We start from the raw sequence: 19255 nt of genomic DNA, 5'->3' as shown, positions 1-19255 counted from the left end.
CAAAAATGCTGTTTATCTCTTCCTTTTCACTTATAATCTCCCAAGTCACTCATTTTTCCCCTCTAAAATATGCTTAAATTCAGTTAGTCTTGTCTTATTCTAATCTTCAATCTTTGGGAAGCTTGCCCTTAAAGCTTGCCCTTAATTTTGTTAGAACTATGGAGAAACTACAAAAAAGTCAACAAACCCTTTAATACTATGGTAGGAGAGAATAAGTATTCTGGAGAAATATGTACACAGGCATATTGGCAATCTGGCAATAATGTTTTAAGATTAAAATAACAGAGGCACTATGCAGAAGCAAAGACAAAAGTTAAACCCCTGTTACACAAGAGTGTTCCACCTAGCTTCTAAATAGAGATGCCAATCTCTAACTATTGGATGAATCAAAACAAAAACTCAGACAGAATTTAATAGGTTCAACTGAGTTAAGTTGTAAATGCCATGAGCTGAATTGCATGTGGTTCAGACACTGCTTCTCTCACATAGAATACACAGGCCATATGTATCCATAGGCCTTGCCAGTATTATGGCACCTCTCTCAAGCAGGTGGCCTAACCCAGTACCTCTCTAGGGAGTGCAGGTGTCACATATGTCACTATGCAATATGTTAAAGACATGGATCTAAATGCAAGGCCTAAGAATAAACACTTCTCTCCACATCTAGTGGTACACTACTTAATGTATATAGTCAATAAGTATCAAATAAATGAATAAATTCTCCGATAAGTTATCAGAGGTTAAAACTGGTGGTGAGATATATTTTAGCTGTTGCAGTAGCCTTAATTGCCTGCCCCTGTTCCTCAAGATGAATGATTTAGACAAATTCTACTCCCAGGGAGCATTCCCCATATTACTAGATCTAAACCATTCAACGTATATAAGATATATTCTTGGCTACACAGTCAGTTCAGCAAAAGCTCAGACTTGTTGGCATGTAGTGGGTTATGTTCATGCTACTGCTAGCCATTCTTTGAGCATAGGAAAGCTAGACTTGAGATATCCAACAGCACGGACACTGGACAAGAGAGAGAAGAGTCTATAATCTCACCATGCATCGGTTGGACAAGATACATCTTACATCCTATTAAGTCCAGTTAAAAAGATAAATTCTCTTTATAGCAGGCAATTTAAAAGGCAAGGTTTTATGTTAAAATCTAGATTTCTTGAAAAAAATAAGCAAACAGAAAATCTGATGGTCAGCCCTCTTTCACACATTACTTTGGTTAAAGCTGAGCCATTACCCCTTTCAAACTATCCATGGATCTAAGTAAGCATCAAACCAGTTAAGTGCTTTCATTAAGCCACAACCAGCCCTTTATCACTCCTTTTAGATAAAAGGATACTTGTTAGTTTGCCAAGCAGACACCACTCATATTATTATTTCTAAAACTAGCCCTCTTTCCTTCCTTCCTCTCTCTCTCTCTCTCTCTCTCTCTCTCTCTCTCTCTCTCTCTCTCTCTCTCTCTCTCTCTCTCTCTCTCTCTCTCTGTCAGTTGTGGGGCTTGAACTCAGGGTCTGGGCTGTCCCTAAGCCTTTTTGTGCTCAAGGCTCAACCACTTGAGCCACAGTTTCATTTCCAGTTTTTGTGTGGTTAACTGGAGATAAGGGTCTCATGGCGACTTTTCTGCCTCAGCTGGCTTCAAACCACAATCCTTAGATCTCAACTTCCTGAGTAGCTAGGATTATAGGCATGAGTTATTGGCGCTCCACCCTCTTTTATCATTTACATTATTCTGTAGCTTGAGTTTGCCGAACTCTTTCATAAAAGCACTGAATTAATTTAAAAAAACTTTTAGTGAGTACCTATTATGTGCCACATGCTATTCTAGGCACTGGGGATACAGTAAGTGCAAGACAAAGTGTGTGACTTAAAGGAATTTACATTGTAGTCAGTGTACCATAAAAGCAAGTGAAACAGGCAATTTGTGCCAGGAACTTGTGGCTTATGCCTGTAATCCTAGCTACTCTGGAAGCTGAGATCTGAGGATCCATTTGAAGCTAGCCCAGGCATGAAAATCTGTGAAATGCTTATCTCTAATAAACTATCTCCTTTTCCCCCAAAAGAAGCCAGAAGTGGAGCTCTCGCTCAAGTGGTAGAATGCTAGCCTAGAGCAAAAAAGGCTCAGGCAGTGGCCAAGACCTGAGTTCAAGCCCCAGGATCAGCACCAAAACAAACAAATGCAAACCAAGCAACTTATGAAAAAAAATTATAGCTAAAGGTATTTTTCCTTACCATTTCAGTTTATCATTGGCTCCTGATGAAAAGGTTGAACTTTTAATGACTTCACCCATTTCCTCACGGCAAAAGCTAAAGTTGTTGATGGTCCACATGTAGGAGAATTTCACTACTTTGATCTGTTGACAGAAAAACCGGGAAGCAATTAAATAGCAAGTAGGCAACCAGACAAAAAACCAGGCTGAAGATCAGCTGAGCATTTCCCCTCCATCACTCCCCTGCCCTCTCCTGTCCTCCTGGGACAGCATGAAGGCTCAGCACTTGATTCTCTTCATCCTTCATCCACATTTTAAAGAAACCTCACCCTGACTTGCAACTTTTTTTAAACTTTTTTCAGCTTCTGAGAAATACTGAATGGCAAGTAAGAAAAACATAGATGGAGGGAAAACAAAAATATGGACAGAATTGGGAAAGCAGATAATAAAACCATATTTAACATGACCCTGAAAACTGAGATGTCTTAGGATTACAAATATCAACCTTGGATCCCCTACTAATAAAACCTTAAAACATGATCTCTATCATGGGGGATATTTCAAAAACTCTCTTTTTGAACTGTAGGTGTGACTCAAGTGATACAACAACAGCCTTAAGTGGAAAAAGCTGAGCAAGAGTGTGAGGCCATGAGGTCAAGCCCTGCTACAGGCACCAAAGGATATAAATAAATAAAACAAAATAGCCAGGCACTGGTGGCTCATTCTTGTAATTCTAGCTACTCAGGAGGCTGAGATCTGAGAATCATGGTTCAAAGTCATGGAAAAGCCAGGGAAATCCCTGAGACTTGTATCACCAAGAAAAATGCCGAAGTGAAGCTGTGGCTAGCAAGGTGTAGAATACTAGCCTTGAGTAAAAAAGAGCTCAGGAACAGTGCTTAGGCCCTGAGTTCAAGCCCTGGGGCTAGCACAATGAAAGAAACAAAGAGAAAGAGGGAGGGAGGAATGAAGGGAGGGAAAAAGGAGGGAAAGAAAGAAAGGAAGGAAATAAAGTCCCTTTTTTTTTTTCTTTTTGCCAGTCCTGGGGCTTGAACTAAGGGCCTGGGCACTGTCCCTGAGCTTCATTGCTCAAGGTTAGCACTCTACCACTTGAGCCACAGCACCAGTTCTGGCCTTTTCTGTTTATGTGGTACTGAGGAATCAAACCCAGGGCTTCATTCATGCTAGACAAGCACTCTACCACTAAGCCACATTCCTAGCCCAGAGAGTCCCTCTTTTAACCACCAATATAAAACCCTAGCAACCCTAGCCTTGAAGATTTTGATTTCCAGTTAAAAACTAAGGAATGCAAGGCTGATAAGTATCGTTATCTACCTGTTAGTTGGCAGTTATGTCCAACACTAAGTAGGAAACCCAAAGTAGAAAAGCAATCATGTTCTGCCCATCAAATCCTCTGAAGATGAAGGATGGAACATGAACTTACCTGTGTGTAGCACCAGCTCTCAGCTACGGGGCCACTCGACATTTCTGCCGGAGGTGGAGGACTTGGAACCCTTGACATCGCCAGTTTGAAGGTTAAATGGATTTTCAAAGTCAAGGGGCAAAGATTGCTATTCTTTCTTCACCCTGATCAAATCCAATAACCAGTATGATTAGATTATTGGTTTACTATCTTTTTATTTGTTTGATCTTCTATAGAGACTGAGAATTTTGTGGCCTTGCTGAAATGCTCTATACTGATCATTCAAATGTCTCCTTATTGAAATATGAACCCGAGAAAAGTACCTAGTCTCCTAGTCATAATTATAGCATCCTGTTTTAACCTGCACAACACTCATTATCTTCTTAGCAAATGAACTTACCCAAAGAGCATATATTAAGGCCCATCTATGGGCTGCCTAAAAGTAGCCAGCATGGTTAACACCAGACATAATCTTGACACTGGTCCCTTCCTTGGGGCACACATGGGTTGCTCCTAAAGACCTTGATATACTTCTAACTTAGCTTATTTCCTGTGCCTAACTGCAAATGCACCCTTCTATCCTCAACCCTTTGCCAGCTGCTGTCTTAACGGGCATATTCTCATGCCTTCCCTAGATGCGATCTTTTCTCTGCAGCACCAGAGAACTGGCCTCACTTATTCTCCCAGCTCTACTTGATTTTTTGAGTATTTTTGCTCTTGATCATTTCTGAATCTCTTCTTTTTGGATTCTCTTCTTCCATTGGCTTTCCCTGTGGTTTAATTCTTAATCATTTTTCAATCTATATGCTCTTTGTGGCAACTGTATCCATCTCAACAGTATCCAATTTCTGCCCTTATACAAACATTTCCCAAATCAAACTCTCACTTATCTCATAAGCCCCAGACCATTTCTGCTATACATCTAAATGGGGTATCCCAGTAGCAAATCAAATCCAACTAAAAATTCTGTTAAAAAAAACTTGGTGAACGGGGGAAGAGAGTATGAGGAGATAGGTCAAGGGGTGCAAAGTTGCAAATATATAGAATAACTTTGGAGATCTAATGTCCATCGTGGAGACTATGTACAATAATATATACTAGAAATAATTGCTGAGTAGATTTTAGGGGTTGTTACCACACATACACACAAATAGAGGTAACTATATTATGAAGATATGTTAATTGGTTTGATTAATCATTTCACTGTGTATACATGTATAAACATTCTGTATATCTTAACTACATATACTTTGAAATTTTATGAACTTTAAATCATTCTAAACAAGGCCAAAATGCAAAGTACAGAGCGAGAAGTTTTCCGAGCACGACAAAAGGATTTTATTAATATGTAGAGATTGGTATATTCTTACAAAATCAGTAAGAAAATGGACAACTACCCTATAAATGTATCAATCACACACAAAAAAGATACAAAATAGCTCTTAAGCATTTTTTTTTTGGGGGGGGCCAGTCCTGGGCCTTGGACTCAGGGCCTGAGCACTGTCCCTGGCTTCGCTCAAGGCTAGCACTCTGCCACTTGAGCCACAGCGCCGCTTCTGGCCGTTTTCTGTATATGTGGTGCTGGGGAATTGAACCTAGGGCCTCGTGTATCCGAGGCAGGCACTCTTGCCACTAGGCTATATCCCTAGCCCTCTTAAGCATTTTATACTTATCAGACCAGCAGGAAAAAAGACTCAATCATACCACATATGGGAAAAAAGGGAAATCAGTAAGTATATTGTATATAGGAATGCAGTAATACCTAGTAAAATTGGAAAGAATGTGTACCCTGAGACTTGGGACCTCACTTTTTACTATATGTGTGGTAGAGCAGAGGTTCTCAAGTTTGGAGTGTATCATAATCCCCTCTCAAAGGGTTCCTGATTCAGAGGCTTGGGATGGGCCCCACGGGTTTCATTTCTAACAAGATCTCCAGTGATCCTGATGTCCTGAAAATGATACAAGTCAGTAGAAAAGCTGGCAGTCAAGGAACTGCATCCTTATAGAACTTGCAGATAGCAGAACAAGCCAAAACATAACTGACAATGAAATTGGAACAGGGGAACTACCAAAAAACAAGCAAGTAAGTACAGAAGAATGAGGAAATAAGAACAGCACTAAATCTTTGGCATTACAGGAAACAAGGAGACCCACCAATTAGGAAGTAGTCTTTAAGGACTCCAATTCTAGCTAGGCACCGTTGGCTCACACCTTTATCCTAGCTACTCAGGAGACTGAGATCTGAGGATCATAGTTTGAAGCCACCCTGGGTAGATAAGTTCCCAAGAGACTCTTGTCTCCAATTAACCACTCAAAAAACCGGAAGTGAGCTGGTATGGTGGCTCATGCCAGTAACCTTAGCTACCTAGGAGGCTGAGATCTGAGGATCAGAGGTTGAGATCTGAGGATCTCAGTTAGAAGATAGCCCTCAAGAAACTGAGATTCTCATCTCCAATAAACTACTCAGAAAATGCCAGAAGTGGCAAAGTGGCACTGTAGCTGAAGTGGTAGAGTGCTGGTCTTGAACATAAACAGGAAAAGCACCCAGGCCCACTGTTCAAGCCCCAAGACCTGGGAGTAGGGGGGATCAGGACACAAAAACAAAGTGGCACTGTGGCTCAAGTGGTAGCACATTAGCCTTGAGCACAGCGAGGCTCAGGGCAGCACCCAGGCCTGGAGTTCAAGCCTCACAACAGACAGGGGGAAAAAAAAAAGGACTCTAATTCTCTAATTCTAACCCCAGGTCTTGCCTTAAGGCAAGATGGCTAATATAGGTTGTAGAGCTGTCTTCCTGCAGCATATCTTCACGCTCTCTTCCTCTTGTCATACTTCTTTCCTAATAAATTTCCTATTACATGGGTTTGTGTTTGGCCCAAATTCTTCTCTTGCCAGATGTGAGAACTAAGGTCAACTTTGCTGCTCTAAATTTCTGGTAACATATTTGGTGTGTTGACCTGGAGTTTAGGGATTATGTTTTCTTATAACTTGGATTCATCAAAAGGTAACAGAACTACATGGAAAACCATTTCCCTACAGAAAGTTTGAACTTGGGTTCAACAAGACATATGCAGGAGTTTGCAACAGGAAAAACCTAGAAGTAAATTAAAATTACATTAGGGAACAGATGACTAATCTGGATTATTTTCATATAATGGAAAACTGTATTTCAGGATTTAAAATTAATGAACTAGATCTGTAACACCAAGGACATCAAGCATAGTACCATTGAAAAAACAAGTTTTGGAATGACATGTACAGTATATTACTTACGCAGATTTAGGTATTATTGTAGATATATGCATGTAGTTGAAGCAAAAAAAAATCCTCAATGTGACAATGTATTAGTTTTATGATCAAAGAAGGTGAGGAAAAATGAAAGTGGGAAAAGAATATAAAACATTTTGACTTTGAAATGTTTACTGTAAAGATAGGGAAGCAATACAGGGAAATTAAAATTTCAAAAATTCTATGTATCACAAATTAAGCAAGGTTCAGGAATTAAAACAGAACTAGAAAGTAAATAAAGCTGAAAATCACAGAGAATATCAGGTCTTATTCTCATCCCTTCCCTCCTTTTAGATGTTAAGTTGTAAATCTCTTTTTTTTTTTTTTTTTGGCCAGTCCTGGGGCTTGGACTCAGGGCCTGAGCACTGTCCCTGGCTTCTTTTTTTGCTCAAGGCTAGCACTCTGCCACTTGAGCCACAGCGCCACTTCTGGCCATTTTCTGTATATGTGGTGCTGGGGAATCGAACCCAGGGCCTCATGTATATGAGGCAGGCACTCTTGCCACTAGGCCATATCCCCAGCCCCAGTTGTAAATCTCTTGAATGGGTAGGGAGCCAGAGAATAAAAGGACATATCTGATAAACGTATTCTTGGACCAGAAAGGAACATTCTAATATTACATCCACTGTCACTGTGTTTTGGATAGTAAGAGGCCCACCTTAAGCCTTTTGTCTCTATGTTTTTGGGTAATAGATCCACCCTAAACCTATTGAATCTCTATATTTGGAGTTGCTAGGTGACTACATGTTTTGGTAAGGATTCAAGTTGAAGTTCTCCAGAGCAGAGGGCAGAAAAACAACCCACACATCTGGCATAAGAACCTCCATTCTGAACTTCTCTGGCTCTCCATTCCTGTGTTATCAAGTAGGAGGTGCTCTTCTTTCTTATATTTTTTCCTACTTTATCCTGTTTTACTAAATAAACCTTTGCCCAACTTCCACTTAATGAGTTTCTTTTTATTTTGACAGTACTGAAGTTTGAACTCCGGGGACTATACTCAGCTGGCACTCTACTGCTTGAGCCGACTCTCAGACTCTTTTCTCTTTAGTCATTTTTTAGACAAGGTCTCACATTTTCCTCCTGGAGCAAGTCTTAGGCCATGACCTTTGTACTTATGTTCCCAGTAGCTGGATAACAGGTTCAAATCACTCCATTTAGCTTCTGTGCTAAGATAGGGTCTTGTTAACTGCCCCTCCCGCCTCCCCCACATGGCTTGAACTAAAAATCATCCTAATCTTTGCCTCCCAGGAGTCAGCCATTGCACTTGGCTGTATATCTGTGTGTGTGTGTGTGTGTGTGTGTGTGTGTGTGTGCGCGTGCCTGTCTGTTTGTCTGTCTGTCTGTATGTATGTAGCCAAAATACTTTTCATTGTAGATTTCAAGTTCCTGTGATTTAAGTGGGAAATGTGAAGCTAAGTTGATGATTTCCCCCCTCCCTTCTCTCTGACGGGAGAATCCTTTGCATCTGCTTCAATTCTTTGGTAACAATAAGACACTACAAATATCTTTTGGCTAGAAATGGCAGGTGTGTGGTTTGAGTGTATACTGTTCATCCTTCTGTTTTGGTGTTTGTTTGTTTGAAATATTATCGCAATAGTGTAAGGATGTATTCCATTCTATCACATTTTGTCTGATTTATAATATCCATGGGAGATTTTGTTTCCTGAACACATGATTTGCTTTCAGCTATGAGTAGACATTGTTAATCTTATAACTGATAATATGCTGTCCTCTTTGCTTGGCTACTTGGAAGTTCTGAGACAAATCTGTGATTCATCTCTTAACACTATATGCTCATATGCCTGTTCTACACAGTACACTTTACATATGAGAATATAATCACTTTGTATCAGCTTTACTATTTCCTTAACTTCATTATTTCCTTTGCTCTAATTCTGAACTTAAACCACTCAAAAGTAATTCAGCTCAAAAACATTATGTCACTATTTAACTAATAAGCAAAGGAAGGAAATAAGATACTTGTACCTCTATGGAGTAAAACTACTGATAGAATTAAATGTTCCCATTAGTCATAAACACTATTCTGTATGAACATTTATAGCTAAAGCAACCTATGTAACCACACATGGAGTTAATAGTCTTACATACATAGTATGCCATCTCACATAAGCTGGCAAACTAAACACTACAGTGGCATTTGGAACTCACTGGTTTGTGCAATTCATAACTCTACTGTAACATCAAAAAACAAAACAAAACAAAAAACACCAGTACTATGATCCCTCCAAGGTCAACTTCATTTGAGAGAAGACTTATTTCCGTAGAACTGTTTATTTGTCCAGTAACAAGTAAATATACCTTAGGCAGCTTTACAAACTCTAGTTAACCATTATAGGCCAAAATAAAATTCAAAGCTCCTTCTTTGAGGCAGGGTTACAAGGAAGATATGAACTTTATACATTAGCTAAGAAAACTTGCAGATTCCACTCTTCTGAGCCATCATAAAATACTAATCAGCTTATTTGAAAGTTCAAAATAACCCTACCAGGGCTGGGAACATGGCCTAGTGGCAAGAGTGCTTGCTTCGTATACATGAGGCCCTGGGTTCAATTCTCCAGCACCACATATATAGAAAATGGCTAGAAGTGGTGCTGTGGCTCAAGTGGCAGAGTGCTAGCCTTGAACAAAAAGAAGCCAAGACAGTGCTCAGGCCCTGAGTCTAAGGCCCAGGACTGGCAAAAAAAGAAAATAAATAAATAAATAAATAAAAATAAAATAACCCTTCTAATTTATCTAGTGATTACAATTTATGAATTCTCTAAGCCTAAAAAAAGAATAAAAATTTAAAACTAGATTTTAATGTTTTAGTAATTGCTACTGAATTTGTTTCATTATTACAAGCAGGATCCTACCACCAACAAAAGAAAAACCCTCACACTTTGGTTTTAGCCATTTTTCCTCCATGTTATTTTGTAGCTAAGTGCCTTTTTACATAAATATATAACATTACCTACTGTCCAATTTTTTTTGAAAGCCCACCCCAGCAGTTAGTACAACCAGAAACTAACTCTCAGACTGAGGACTTCTAACCACACAACCTGCTGGGAGAGAAACTGACTGGGATAGCACGAGTCTAATTAATTTTACTCATAGCAGGAACCATGGGCAAAGTGTTCATCAGCACAATGGCCTGATGATACGTGAACTTCCTAGTACTTCATGCTAACTGCTGTAGGTGACCAGTAGAAAAACAATTTTAGAAAAGTAGAGCTCTATTTGAGGGTCATTACTTGGGAATCTGTGTAGGAGACAACTAGGGACAAAACATACTGTACATAGATAGCTTCAAACATAGCTTCAAGACTGTCCCAAATATCTAATAAGAAATTCATTTCCCAAAGCTTACCAAACTTTCGGGGGCTGGGGATATGGCCTAGTGGCAAGAGAGCTTGCCTCGTATACATGAGGCCCTGGGTTCGATTCCCCAGCACCACATATACAGAAAACGGCCAGAAGTGGCGCTGTGGCTCAAGTGGCAGAGTGCTAGCCTTGAGCAAAAGGAAGCCAGGGACAGTGCTCAGGCCCTGAGTCCAAGCCCCAGGACTGGCCAAAAAAAAAACAAAACAACCAAAGCTTACCAAACTTTCTAGCATGCTGACAACTCAAAGCTGAAATCACATATCAGTTTTATACCACCATTTATTTTCCTGTTCACTCTATTAAACTGTGACCTCTGGAGAAAAACCTCTTCCAAGTCACATCAAAAGATATATTTCAAGCTGGGTGCTGGTGGTTCACACCAGTAGTCCTAGCTACTCAGGAGGCTGAGATCTGAGGATCACAGTCCAAACCCAGCCCAGGCAGAAAAGTCTTCATGAGACTCTTATCTCCAATTAACCACTCAAAAACCAGAAATAGAGTTGTGGCTCCAAGGTAGAGAGCTAGTTTTGAGCAAAATTGCTCAGGGACAGCACTAAGGCCCTGAGTTCAAGCCCCTGACTGACCAAAAGAAAAGAAAAATATCTTTATTAACTATACTATCCAATGACTTTAGAATTAATTAATGGCTAAAAACTGGCAGTAATCTCTAATAGAATGCTTCACAGCAGTTATTTTGATATCATGAAGTAATTAACCATCATAAGAGATTTAATTCAATCAATATAATATGATTTCTAACTAGAAGGTTAAACTGGAGGGCAGACAGAAGTAGAAAAGAAAATATATTAATGCTCTCATGATGTGTAAATAATGCTTTGAACCTACATTTACACTTTCTTCTATACTTATAAACATGTCTGCTGCCTCAAGTAAGACTTTAAAGGCATTCAAACAGAATTCAAGCCTGTTCTTTTTATTACAGGCTGCCTGGAACCAAATATTTTGATGATAAAACATTTATCTAGGCACATTCAAATTTGTTAACTCTTCTTAGTTTTGTTGTTTGTTTCACATATCCCTGAGACAGACTTTTGGACAATGCATAGTATATCTGATTTGCAATATAATGAGAACCGTTAATTTGTTCTTTCGGATAAGCCTCAAACTTCTGGCTTGTCACTTTGAATCCCAGCTCCAATAAATGTGAGAGTTTTTTAAATCTCATATTATGCATATCTATTCTACAAGGGAAACAAACTGTTTATAACTACCTTCATTTTGAAAACTAAAAATCAGTTATTAATTTGGGCCAACCACTTACATAATCATAATTCTTCCAGATAGAAACAGACAGCTTCCTTGTAAAATAAGGGAAATGCCCTAATATTTATCCTATACTGCTTGCAAAGTTGGTCTAGAATAGTCCCTGAAAAGTGTTACATAAGCAAGCATGTGCATTTATTATTATCTTTTTGGTGTCAGTAAGTCCTGGGGCTTGAACTCAAGGCCTGTGTGCTGTCTACCACTTGAGCCGCAGCTCCACATCTGGCTTTTAAAGATAAGAGTCTCAACAGACTTTCCTGCTTGGGCTGAACCAGAATCCTCAGATCTGAGCTCCCTGAGTAGCTAGAATTACAGGTGTGAGCCACCAACGCCTGGCTTACATGCAGTTATTTTTATGTATGTGTGTTGATTTTTTAAATTATCCTTAAGTAGTTGTACAAAGGAATGTGCAGCTAGTTTTAGTTTTCATTTATTCCCCATGAGCACTCTTTTATCAATTTGATCAATTTATCCAGAGAATTAAAACCTAAACTAACTAACACATATAGGCATATATCTTATCCATGCTACCAGCATTACTGTGAAGACATTAAATTGAACCATGAAACTGTTTTTTGTGTGCCAAAAAATAGTTGAATATCGGCAATTTCATGCAGTGCAACATGCACATGCCATTCTTGCCAGAGAATGGTTTGCTAGGGACTTAAAAAAAGTCTGCCTTCCTTCCTCTCCAACCCCCACCCCCACCTTCCCGCTTTCTCCCCTGGTTTAAAGCCTCATACAATTTCTAAGTAAAGAAAAATCCCAATGCCGTATCTATTTTAAACCTGAGAGACATTTCCACTTTCCAAAACAGAAGATGCCAAAAAGATTAATTGAAGACAACGACTATAAAAGACTTGGGTATATTCATTTCTGAGAAACTGATGTTACCTGGGCATATTCATTTTTGAGAAACTAATGTGACCTAAAAGGAGTTTTCTGTTTCTTTTGATGCAGTATACTCAATAATATACAGCTCAGGAGGTGGTAATTCCTTTCTCATTACTCCAAGAATAGTTATTACAGGTCATACTGACTTTCTTTGTTGCAAGGTTTGAGTGACATTTGAATACTTGTTGTGAGAAAATTTTTTGTCCACTTAATCGAATAAAAATTAAATGTATAGTGTTTTATGTTTTTCAGTTTTAAATTTAGAGACTTTTTTCAGGGTGGTGCTGGTATTGAGGTTTAAACACAGAGTCTGGATGCTTTTTTTTTTTTTTTTTTCCTAAAAGTACTTTACCACTTGAGCCACAACTTCACTTTAGGCTTTTTATGGTTAATTAAAGAGAAGAATCCACAGACTTTCTTGCCTGTTTGGCTTCAAACTTTGATTCTCAGATCTCAGCCCCCTGCTAGGATTACAGGCACCCAGCCAGAGACACTTCTTTATTCGGCTAGTCCTGGGGCTGGGACTCAGGGCCTGAGCACTGTCCCTGGCTTCCTTTTTGTTCAAGGCTAGCACTCTATCACTTAAGCCACAGCTCCATTTCCAGCCTTTTCTGTTTATGTGGTGCTGAGGAATTGAACTCAGGGCTTCATGCATGCAAGGCAAGCACTCTACCATCACTTAGCCATATTTCCAGCCCCCAGAGACACTTCTTAAAATGAAAGCAAGAGCAATGAAGACAAATCTCAATCAGCAAAAGAAACACTGGGGTTGATCATGTCTTTTATCAAATTCATGCTTTGTAAAATTTTGCAAGTTAGAATATTGCCTTACTGTTTTCATTTTAAGATTTTTAAATATTCTTTGAGGTCTCAAGAAGAAAGCCAGTACCTAATAGAAAAATTAGCAAAAGACAAAATAAACAATTCCAAAAATGTTGTAGCAAAAAACCCAAATGAGTGAAAACATGCTCAGAATTTTAGTAGCAAGATAAATGCAAATTAGTATGCACTATACACTGATTCACTCACTTAACTGGCAAAGATCAAAATGTTTGCCCAATATAAAGGAGTGTTTCAGTGGTTTCCACTGCTTTCTGAATAAAACCAGCTCTTTCCCCCCCTGACTGTTATGGCTTTTGTATACATTTTTACAGTCTCTAAAGGGCAATGTCTATCAAAAGAAGAAATATATGTGTTCTTGGAGTCCCAAGAGATGTATCTTTACTTTAAACAACAAACTTAAGTTTGTTTCACTATAGCAGTTTTTGTAAATATAAAAAAAGAAAGTTAATTCATTAAACAAATTACATTTATTGAACAAATTATGGCATCAATATATAACAAGCACCTACAAAAATGAATACATTTCTAATAGGAAATACATATACATATATTTAAAATGCAGAACATATCTGAAAATATATTTTCACTTTAAAATACAAGACATTTGGGCTGGGAATGTGGCATAGTGGTGGAGTGCTGGCTTGGCATGCATGAAGCCCTGGGTTCGATTGCTCAGCACCACATAAACAGAAAAAGCAAAGCTGGAAGTGGTACTATGGCTCAAAAGGTAGAGTGCTAGCCTTGAACAAAAAAAAGGCAGGGACAGTGCTCTGGCCCTGAGTCCAAGCCCCAGAATGGGCAAAAATAAATAAATAAATAAATAATTTGTTTTAAAATATACAGTTGTTGTAAAATGTAGAACATCTCTGAAAAACTATGCAAGACTATAAGGACACTGGTTACTTCTACAAAAAGAAACAGGATATTCAATTAAAAAGAAAAATATGTATTCCTCTTAGTGCTTTTTGAATTTTGAACCTTGTAAATATATCATCTATTCAGACAATAACTAAAAACTTTAAAGAGTATTAGCAGCCTTATAATTTATCTAAGTTTTGAGAAGCTTATAAAACCATACGAGAAACAAGATGGAAATTGTTCAGTGGCTTCCACTGTGTTCTGAATAAAACCAGCTTTTTATTTGTCCTGACTGTTATGGCTTTCATACATCTCCCTGCCTCCCCTAACATATTCCCTCTCAACCACTATGCATTAGTCCTCACCTTTTAAGTGTGTTTCATGAACACATGCCTGAAATCTCTTCCTTGGCCTGAAAAGCTCTTCTTCCTTCAGGTTTTCTTGTTGTTTTTTTTTTTTGCCAGTCTAGGGGCTTGGACTCAGGGCCTGAGCACTGTCCCTGGCTTCTTCCCGCTCAAGGCTAGCACTCTGCCACCTGAGCCACAGCGCCCCTTCTAGCCATTTTCCATATATGTGGTGCTGGGGAATTGAACCAAGAGCTTCATGTGTAGGAGGCAAGCACTCTTGCCACTAGGCCATATTCCCAGCCCCCTTCAGGTTTTCTTATAGCCGGTTCTTTCATGTCATGGAGGTCCTCTATAAAATGGAATATCCTCACAGAGGTTTCTCTGATCACCCCATCTAAAATAGACCTCACTTTAAGCCTCCTTCTCTCACTGTATTAGTCTTTGTATCCTAATACTACGTATAATCTTGTTTTTGCTTTCTCACTTGTTTATTGTCATTCCCACTAGAAGTTATAAGCCCGGGAAAAGAGCATCTCCCTGCCTGTCCACTGGTAGTGAGTATAAGAGACCATTAATATTTGTTTCATGAAACTTGTTGAATAGCCAGACATTTCCTCTTAGGAACATAGTTTTTCTTTTTTAGTGAGTTCTAGTTAATAAGTTAAACTTTAAGAACTGTTATGTATAGGGCTGGGAATATGGCCTAGTGGCAAGAGTGCTTGCCTTGCCTGCAAGAAGCCCTGGGTTCAATTCCTCAGCACCACATATAGAGAACAAGCCAGAAGTGACGCTGTGGCTCAAGTGGTAGAGGGCTAGCCTTGAGCAAAAAGAAGCCAGGGACAGTGCTCAGGCCCTGAGTCCAAGCCCCTAGACTGGCCAAAAAAAAAAAAAAAAAAAAGAATTGCTATGTATAAACGGGCGATGGTAGTTCATGCCTATAATCCTAACTACTCAGGAGGCTGAAATTTAAGGATCACAGTTCAAAGTCAGCTTGGACAGGAAAGTCAGTGACACTCTTAACTTCAATTAATACCAGAAAACCGAAGTAGAGCTGTGAATCTAAGTGGTAGAGTATGATCTTTGAGGAGAAAAGCTCAGGGACAGCACTCAGGCCCTGAGTTCAAGCCCCATAACTGACAATTATAATGGACTTAAATAAGTACATTCCAAAACTATTTGTACTTCTCTTTCAAAAAAAAAGTAGCTTATAAAACTGCACAAAATTTTTTGATAAAAGGAAAATCTGAAGGAATATGGAATATGTAAGAATATGTGTGTATACATATATATATAACTTTATTTATTTTATTTTTGCCACTCCTGGGGCTTGAACTCTGCCTAGGCACTGTCTTTGAGCTTCTTTTGCTTGAGGCTAGCACTCTACCACTTGAGCCACAGTGCCACTCTTGGCTTTTCCCATTTATGTGGTACTGAGGAATCAAACCCAGGGCTTCATGCATGGTAGGGAAGCAACTCTACCACTAAGCCACATCCCCAGCCCCTACAGGGCAATATTGAGAAGCATATTTCTTACAGTAAGTCAATGACTACAGTAAGTACCATTACAGCAGCTACCAGGAACTCCACCTAAACCTAAGTTATCTTGTTGAATTCTATAAAGTAAAATTCTAGGGGCTGGGAACATGGCCTAGTGGCAAGAGTGCTTGCCTAGTAAACATGAAGCCCTGGGTTCAATTCCCCAGCACCACATATACAGAAAACGGTCAGAAGTGGCACTGAGGCTCAAGTGGCAGGGTGCTAGCCATGGCAAAAAGAAGCCAGGGACAGTGCTCAGGCCCTGAGTCCAAGCCCCAGGACTGGCAAAAATAATAAAATAAAATAAAATTCCATAATATTGATCAAATTGAGGCAAATCCTTAGCATTAACTTAGATTTGAACTAATATTTTCATATCTGACACAAGGCTTGATTTCTTTAAACTGACATGAGGAGAAAAGACAGATAATTTAAAACTTAATTATAAAATGTATATAAGGGGCTGAGAATATGTCCTAGTGGCAAGAGTGCTTGCCTCATATTCCTGAAGCCCTGGGTTTGATTCCTCAGCACCACATATATAGAAAATGGCCAGAAGTGGTGCTGTGGCTCAAGTGACAGAGTGCTAGCCTTGAGCAAAAGAAGCCAGGGACAGTGCTTAGGCCCTGAATTCAAAACCTAGGACTGGCAAAAAAAAAAAAAAAGTATATAAATGTATATCCATGTGTAAACATGTATACAAGTAGGCACAACTGTAAAATATGCCTAGGTACTTAACTAATTTTTTCCTAGGCCTGGTTATGACTTAGAATATATTTCTAACATAATCAAATATTTCTCTAACTAGGTGGTAAGCACCTGTAGTCCCAGTTACTTGAGAGACTAAGGCAGAAGGCTCAGTTGAGCGCAGGGGACCTTTGGCAGAAAAAAAGAAAAATTGAATTGTTCATGCAAAGGCTGCTTATAATGAAAATTCAGAAACAACTGTGGTATTAAGTGTACGAGTTAGTACCTTTAATGTTTTCTAATCCTACAGATATTTCATAGGCAAATAAAAGTTCTGAAATGATTGAGAGGATTAAATATACTTTTGTATTTCAAAACACAATTCTTCCTTTTCAATCTAAGTATATAAGCTAGAATTCTATAGAAATGGCCTGGCAGCTGGGTGGTGGTGGCTCATGTCTGTAATCCTAACTATTCAGGAGGCTGAGATCTGAGAGGATCCTGGCTCAAAGCCAGCCTTGGTAGGAAAGTCTGTGAGACTCTTCTTTCCAATAGACTACTTAGAAAAAGCTGGAAGTGGTACTGTGGCTCAAGTGGTAGAGTGCTAGCCTTGAACACAAAGAGGCTCAGGGACAGTGCCCCTGAGTTCAAGCCCCAAGACTGGCCAAAAAAAAAAAAGAAAGAAATGGCCTGGCTAGTAAGCCTTATGGAGACAAAGTCGAGCTGAAGATGAACAGGGAGATACATGAAAGCTTTCCCAGTCACCAAATGCAGAGCAGCAATAGCAGAATGCTCCCATTGATTTCCCCAGCCTCAGTAGGTGCTGAGTTTACAGCCTTAACTGCCCGTCTTACAGGCTATAAATACCTGCACACTGCCCTTGTCCCCAAGGAGATCTTAGCAGCCAGCTCAAAGGTTAAAATATGGAGGAATTCTCATTTTGGATGCAACCTTTCCAACCTACCCAAAATCATTAAAAACAAAAAACAAAAAAAAAAAAAACTTGCCTCATATAACCTGTAGCCCTGGGTTTGATTCCTCAGCACCGCATATATAGAAAAGGCCAGAACTGGCGCTGTGGCTCAAGTGGTAGAGTGCTAGCCTTGAGCAAAAAGAAGCCAGAGACAGTGCTCAGGCCCTGACTGAGTCCAAGCCCCAAGACTGGCAAAAAAACAAAACAAAACAACAACAAAACCCACAAAAAATGTACTGCCAATTTAAGACTTAGGAAGTTATTCCCTTTCCCTAAAAACTATTCATTATGTTAAGAGTTATTGGTATAGACATATTAGTATAATTCTCTACCCCAATGTACATGAGTTTTCAGAACAATTTTATAGTACTACTTTTAGAACACTGGAAATCATATCTCAAAAAAGTTGGGGGCAAAAAAGGAGCTGAGTATCAGTGACTCATTCCTGTAATCCTAGCTACTTAGGAGGCTGAGATCTGGAGGAACATGATTTTAGGCCAGTTTGAGTAAAAAAGTTCACTATATTTTGTCTCTAAAATAACCAACTAAAGTAGGGCTGCAGGCATGCCACAAGTGTTGCCAGCCTAGAAATTACAAGGCCCTGAGTTCAAACCCCAGTATTGCCAAAAAGAAAAAGAAAAAGAAAAAAACTGAAAGTATATCCAGGGAGAATGCAATGTGTGTCTGCTCCAAACACAGAAGTTTGTCCTGGAAAGGGGCAGGTGTCAGTCTTATGGCCTTGTAGATCTGCAACTCTACAGATGTTCAGGCCCCACAATCAACAAAAAGGAAAAAAAAAAAAAAAAGGAAGAAGGGAGAAGGGAGGAGGGAGGAGGGAGGAAGACCAGGAGGAGGAAGAGGCAGGTTCCATATCCACTTGGATGAAATATCCAGCAGATTAAACCCTGGTTGCCATAAGTACGGGTGTTACAAGGTCTTCATTAATACCAAGTGATACGTGCTGTTGTTAATTACAGAACCCTTGCTGGGAAGAAAACTTCACCAGCTGCCAAAAAAAAAAAAAAAATAGCTCAACAGAATAAGCCTCTCCACATCACTTAAAAATTTTTCTTTATTGTCAAAGATGTACAGAGGGGTTACAGTTTTATATGCAGTACGTATATTTCTTATCCAACTTGTTACCTCCTCCCTTCCCTCTACCTACCCCCCTCCCCATTTACCTCCTTACAACACATCACTTTTAAAATCTATCACTTGGGGGCTGGGAATATGGCCTAGTGGCAAGAGTGCTTGCCTCATATACATAAAGCCCTGGGTTCAATTCCCCAGCACCACATATATAGAAAACGGCCAGAAGTGGTGCTGTGGCTCAAGTGGCAGAGTGCTAGCCTTGAGCAAAAAGAAGCCAGGCACAGTGCTCAGACCCTGAGTCCAAGCCCCAGGACTGGCAAAATAAATAAAAATAAAAATTTTAAAAAATCTATCACTTGGAAAATGTAACAACATGACTTCAAATAAAGAAGCAAACTGGTTATTAAAGGACTATTTTACTTTACAGTGTGTCTCAGTTCC

General features: G+C 39.3%; 1 protein-coding gene across 1 annotated transcript in view; it reads right to left on the bottom strand.

The window, feature by feature from the left end:
* LOC125366565 (speckle type BTB/POZ protein) overlaps positions 1-19255 on the bottom strand; it is a 78585-nt gene that overhangs the window by 18069 nt on the left and 41261 nt on the right. Inside the window, exons 3-4 of the mRNA XM_048367359.1 lie at positions 3656-3798; positions 2237-2358 (exon numbers count right to left, since the gene is read on the bottom strand). Coding sequence (XP_048223316.1) covers positions 2237-2358; positions 3656-3733 — 200 coding nt within the window. The 5' untranslated portion in view covers positions 3734-3798. The remainder of the gene's footprint in view (positions 1-2236; positions 2359-3655; positions 3799-19255) is intronic.

Source organism: Perognathus longimembris, chromosome 17 (genome assembly GCF_023159225.1).
Source record: "Perognathus longimembris pacificus isolate PPM17 chromosome 17, ASM2315922v1, whole genome shotgun sequence".
NCBI lineage: Eukaryota > Metazoa > Chordata > Mammalia > Rodentia > Heteromyidae > Perognathus > Perognathus longimembris.
The sequence above is the reverse complement of the archived record's forward strand: the minus strand, read 5'-3'. Positions and strand labels throughout refer to the sequence as shown.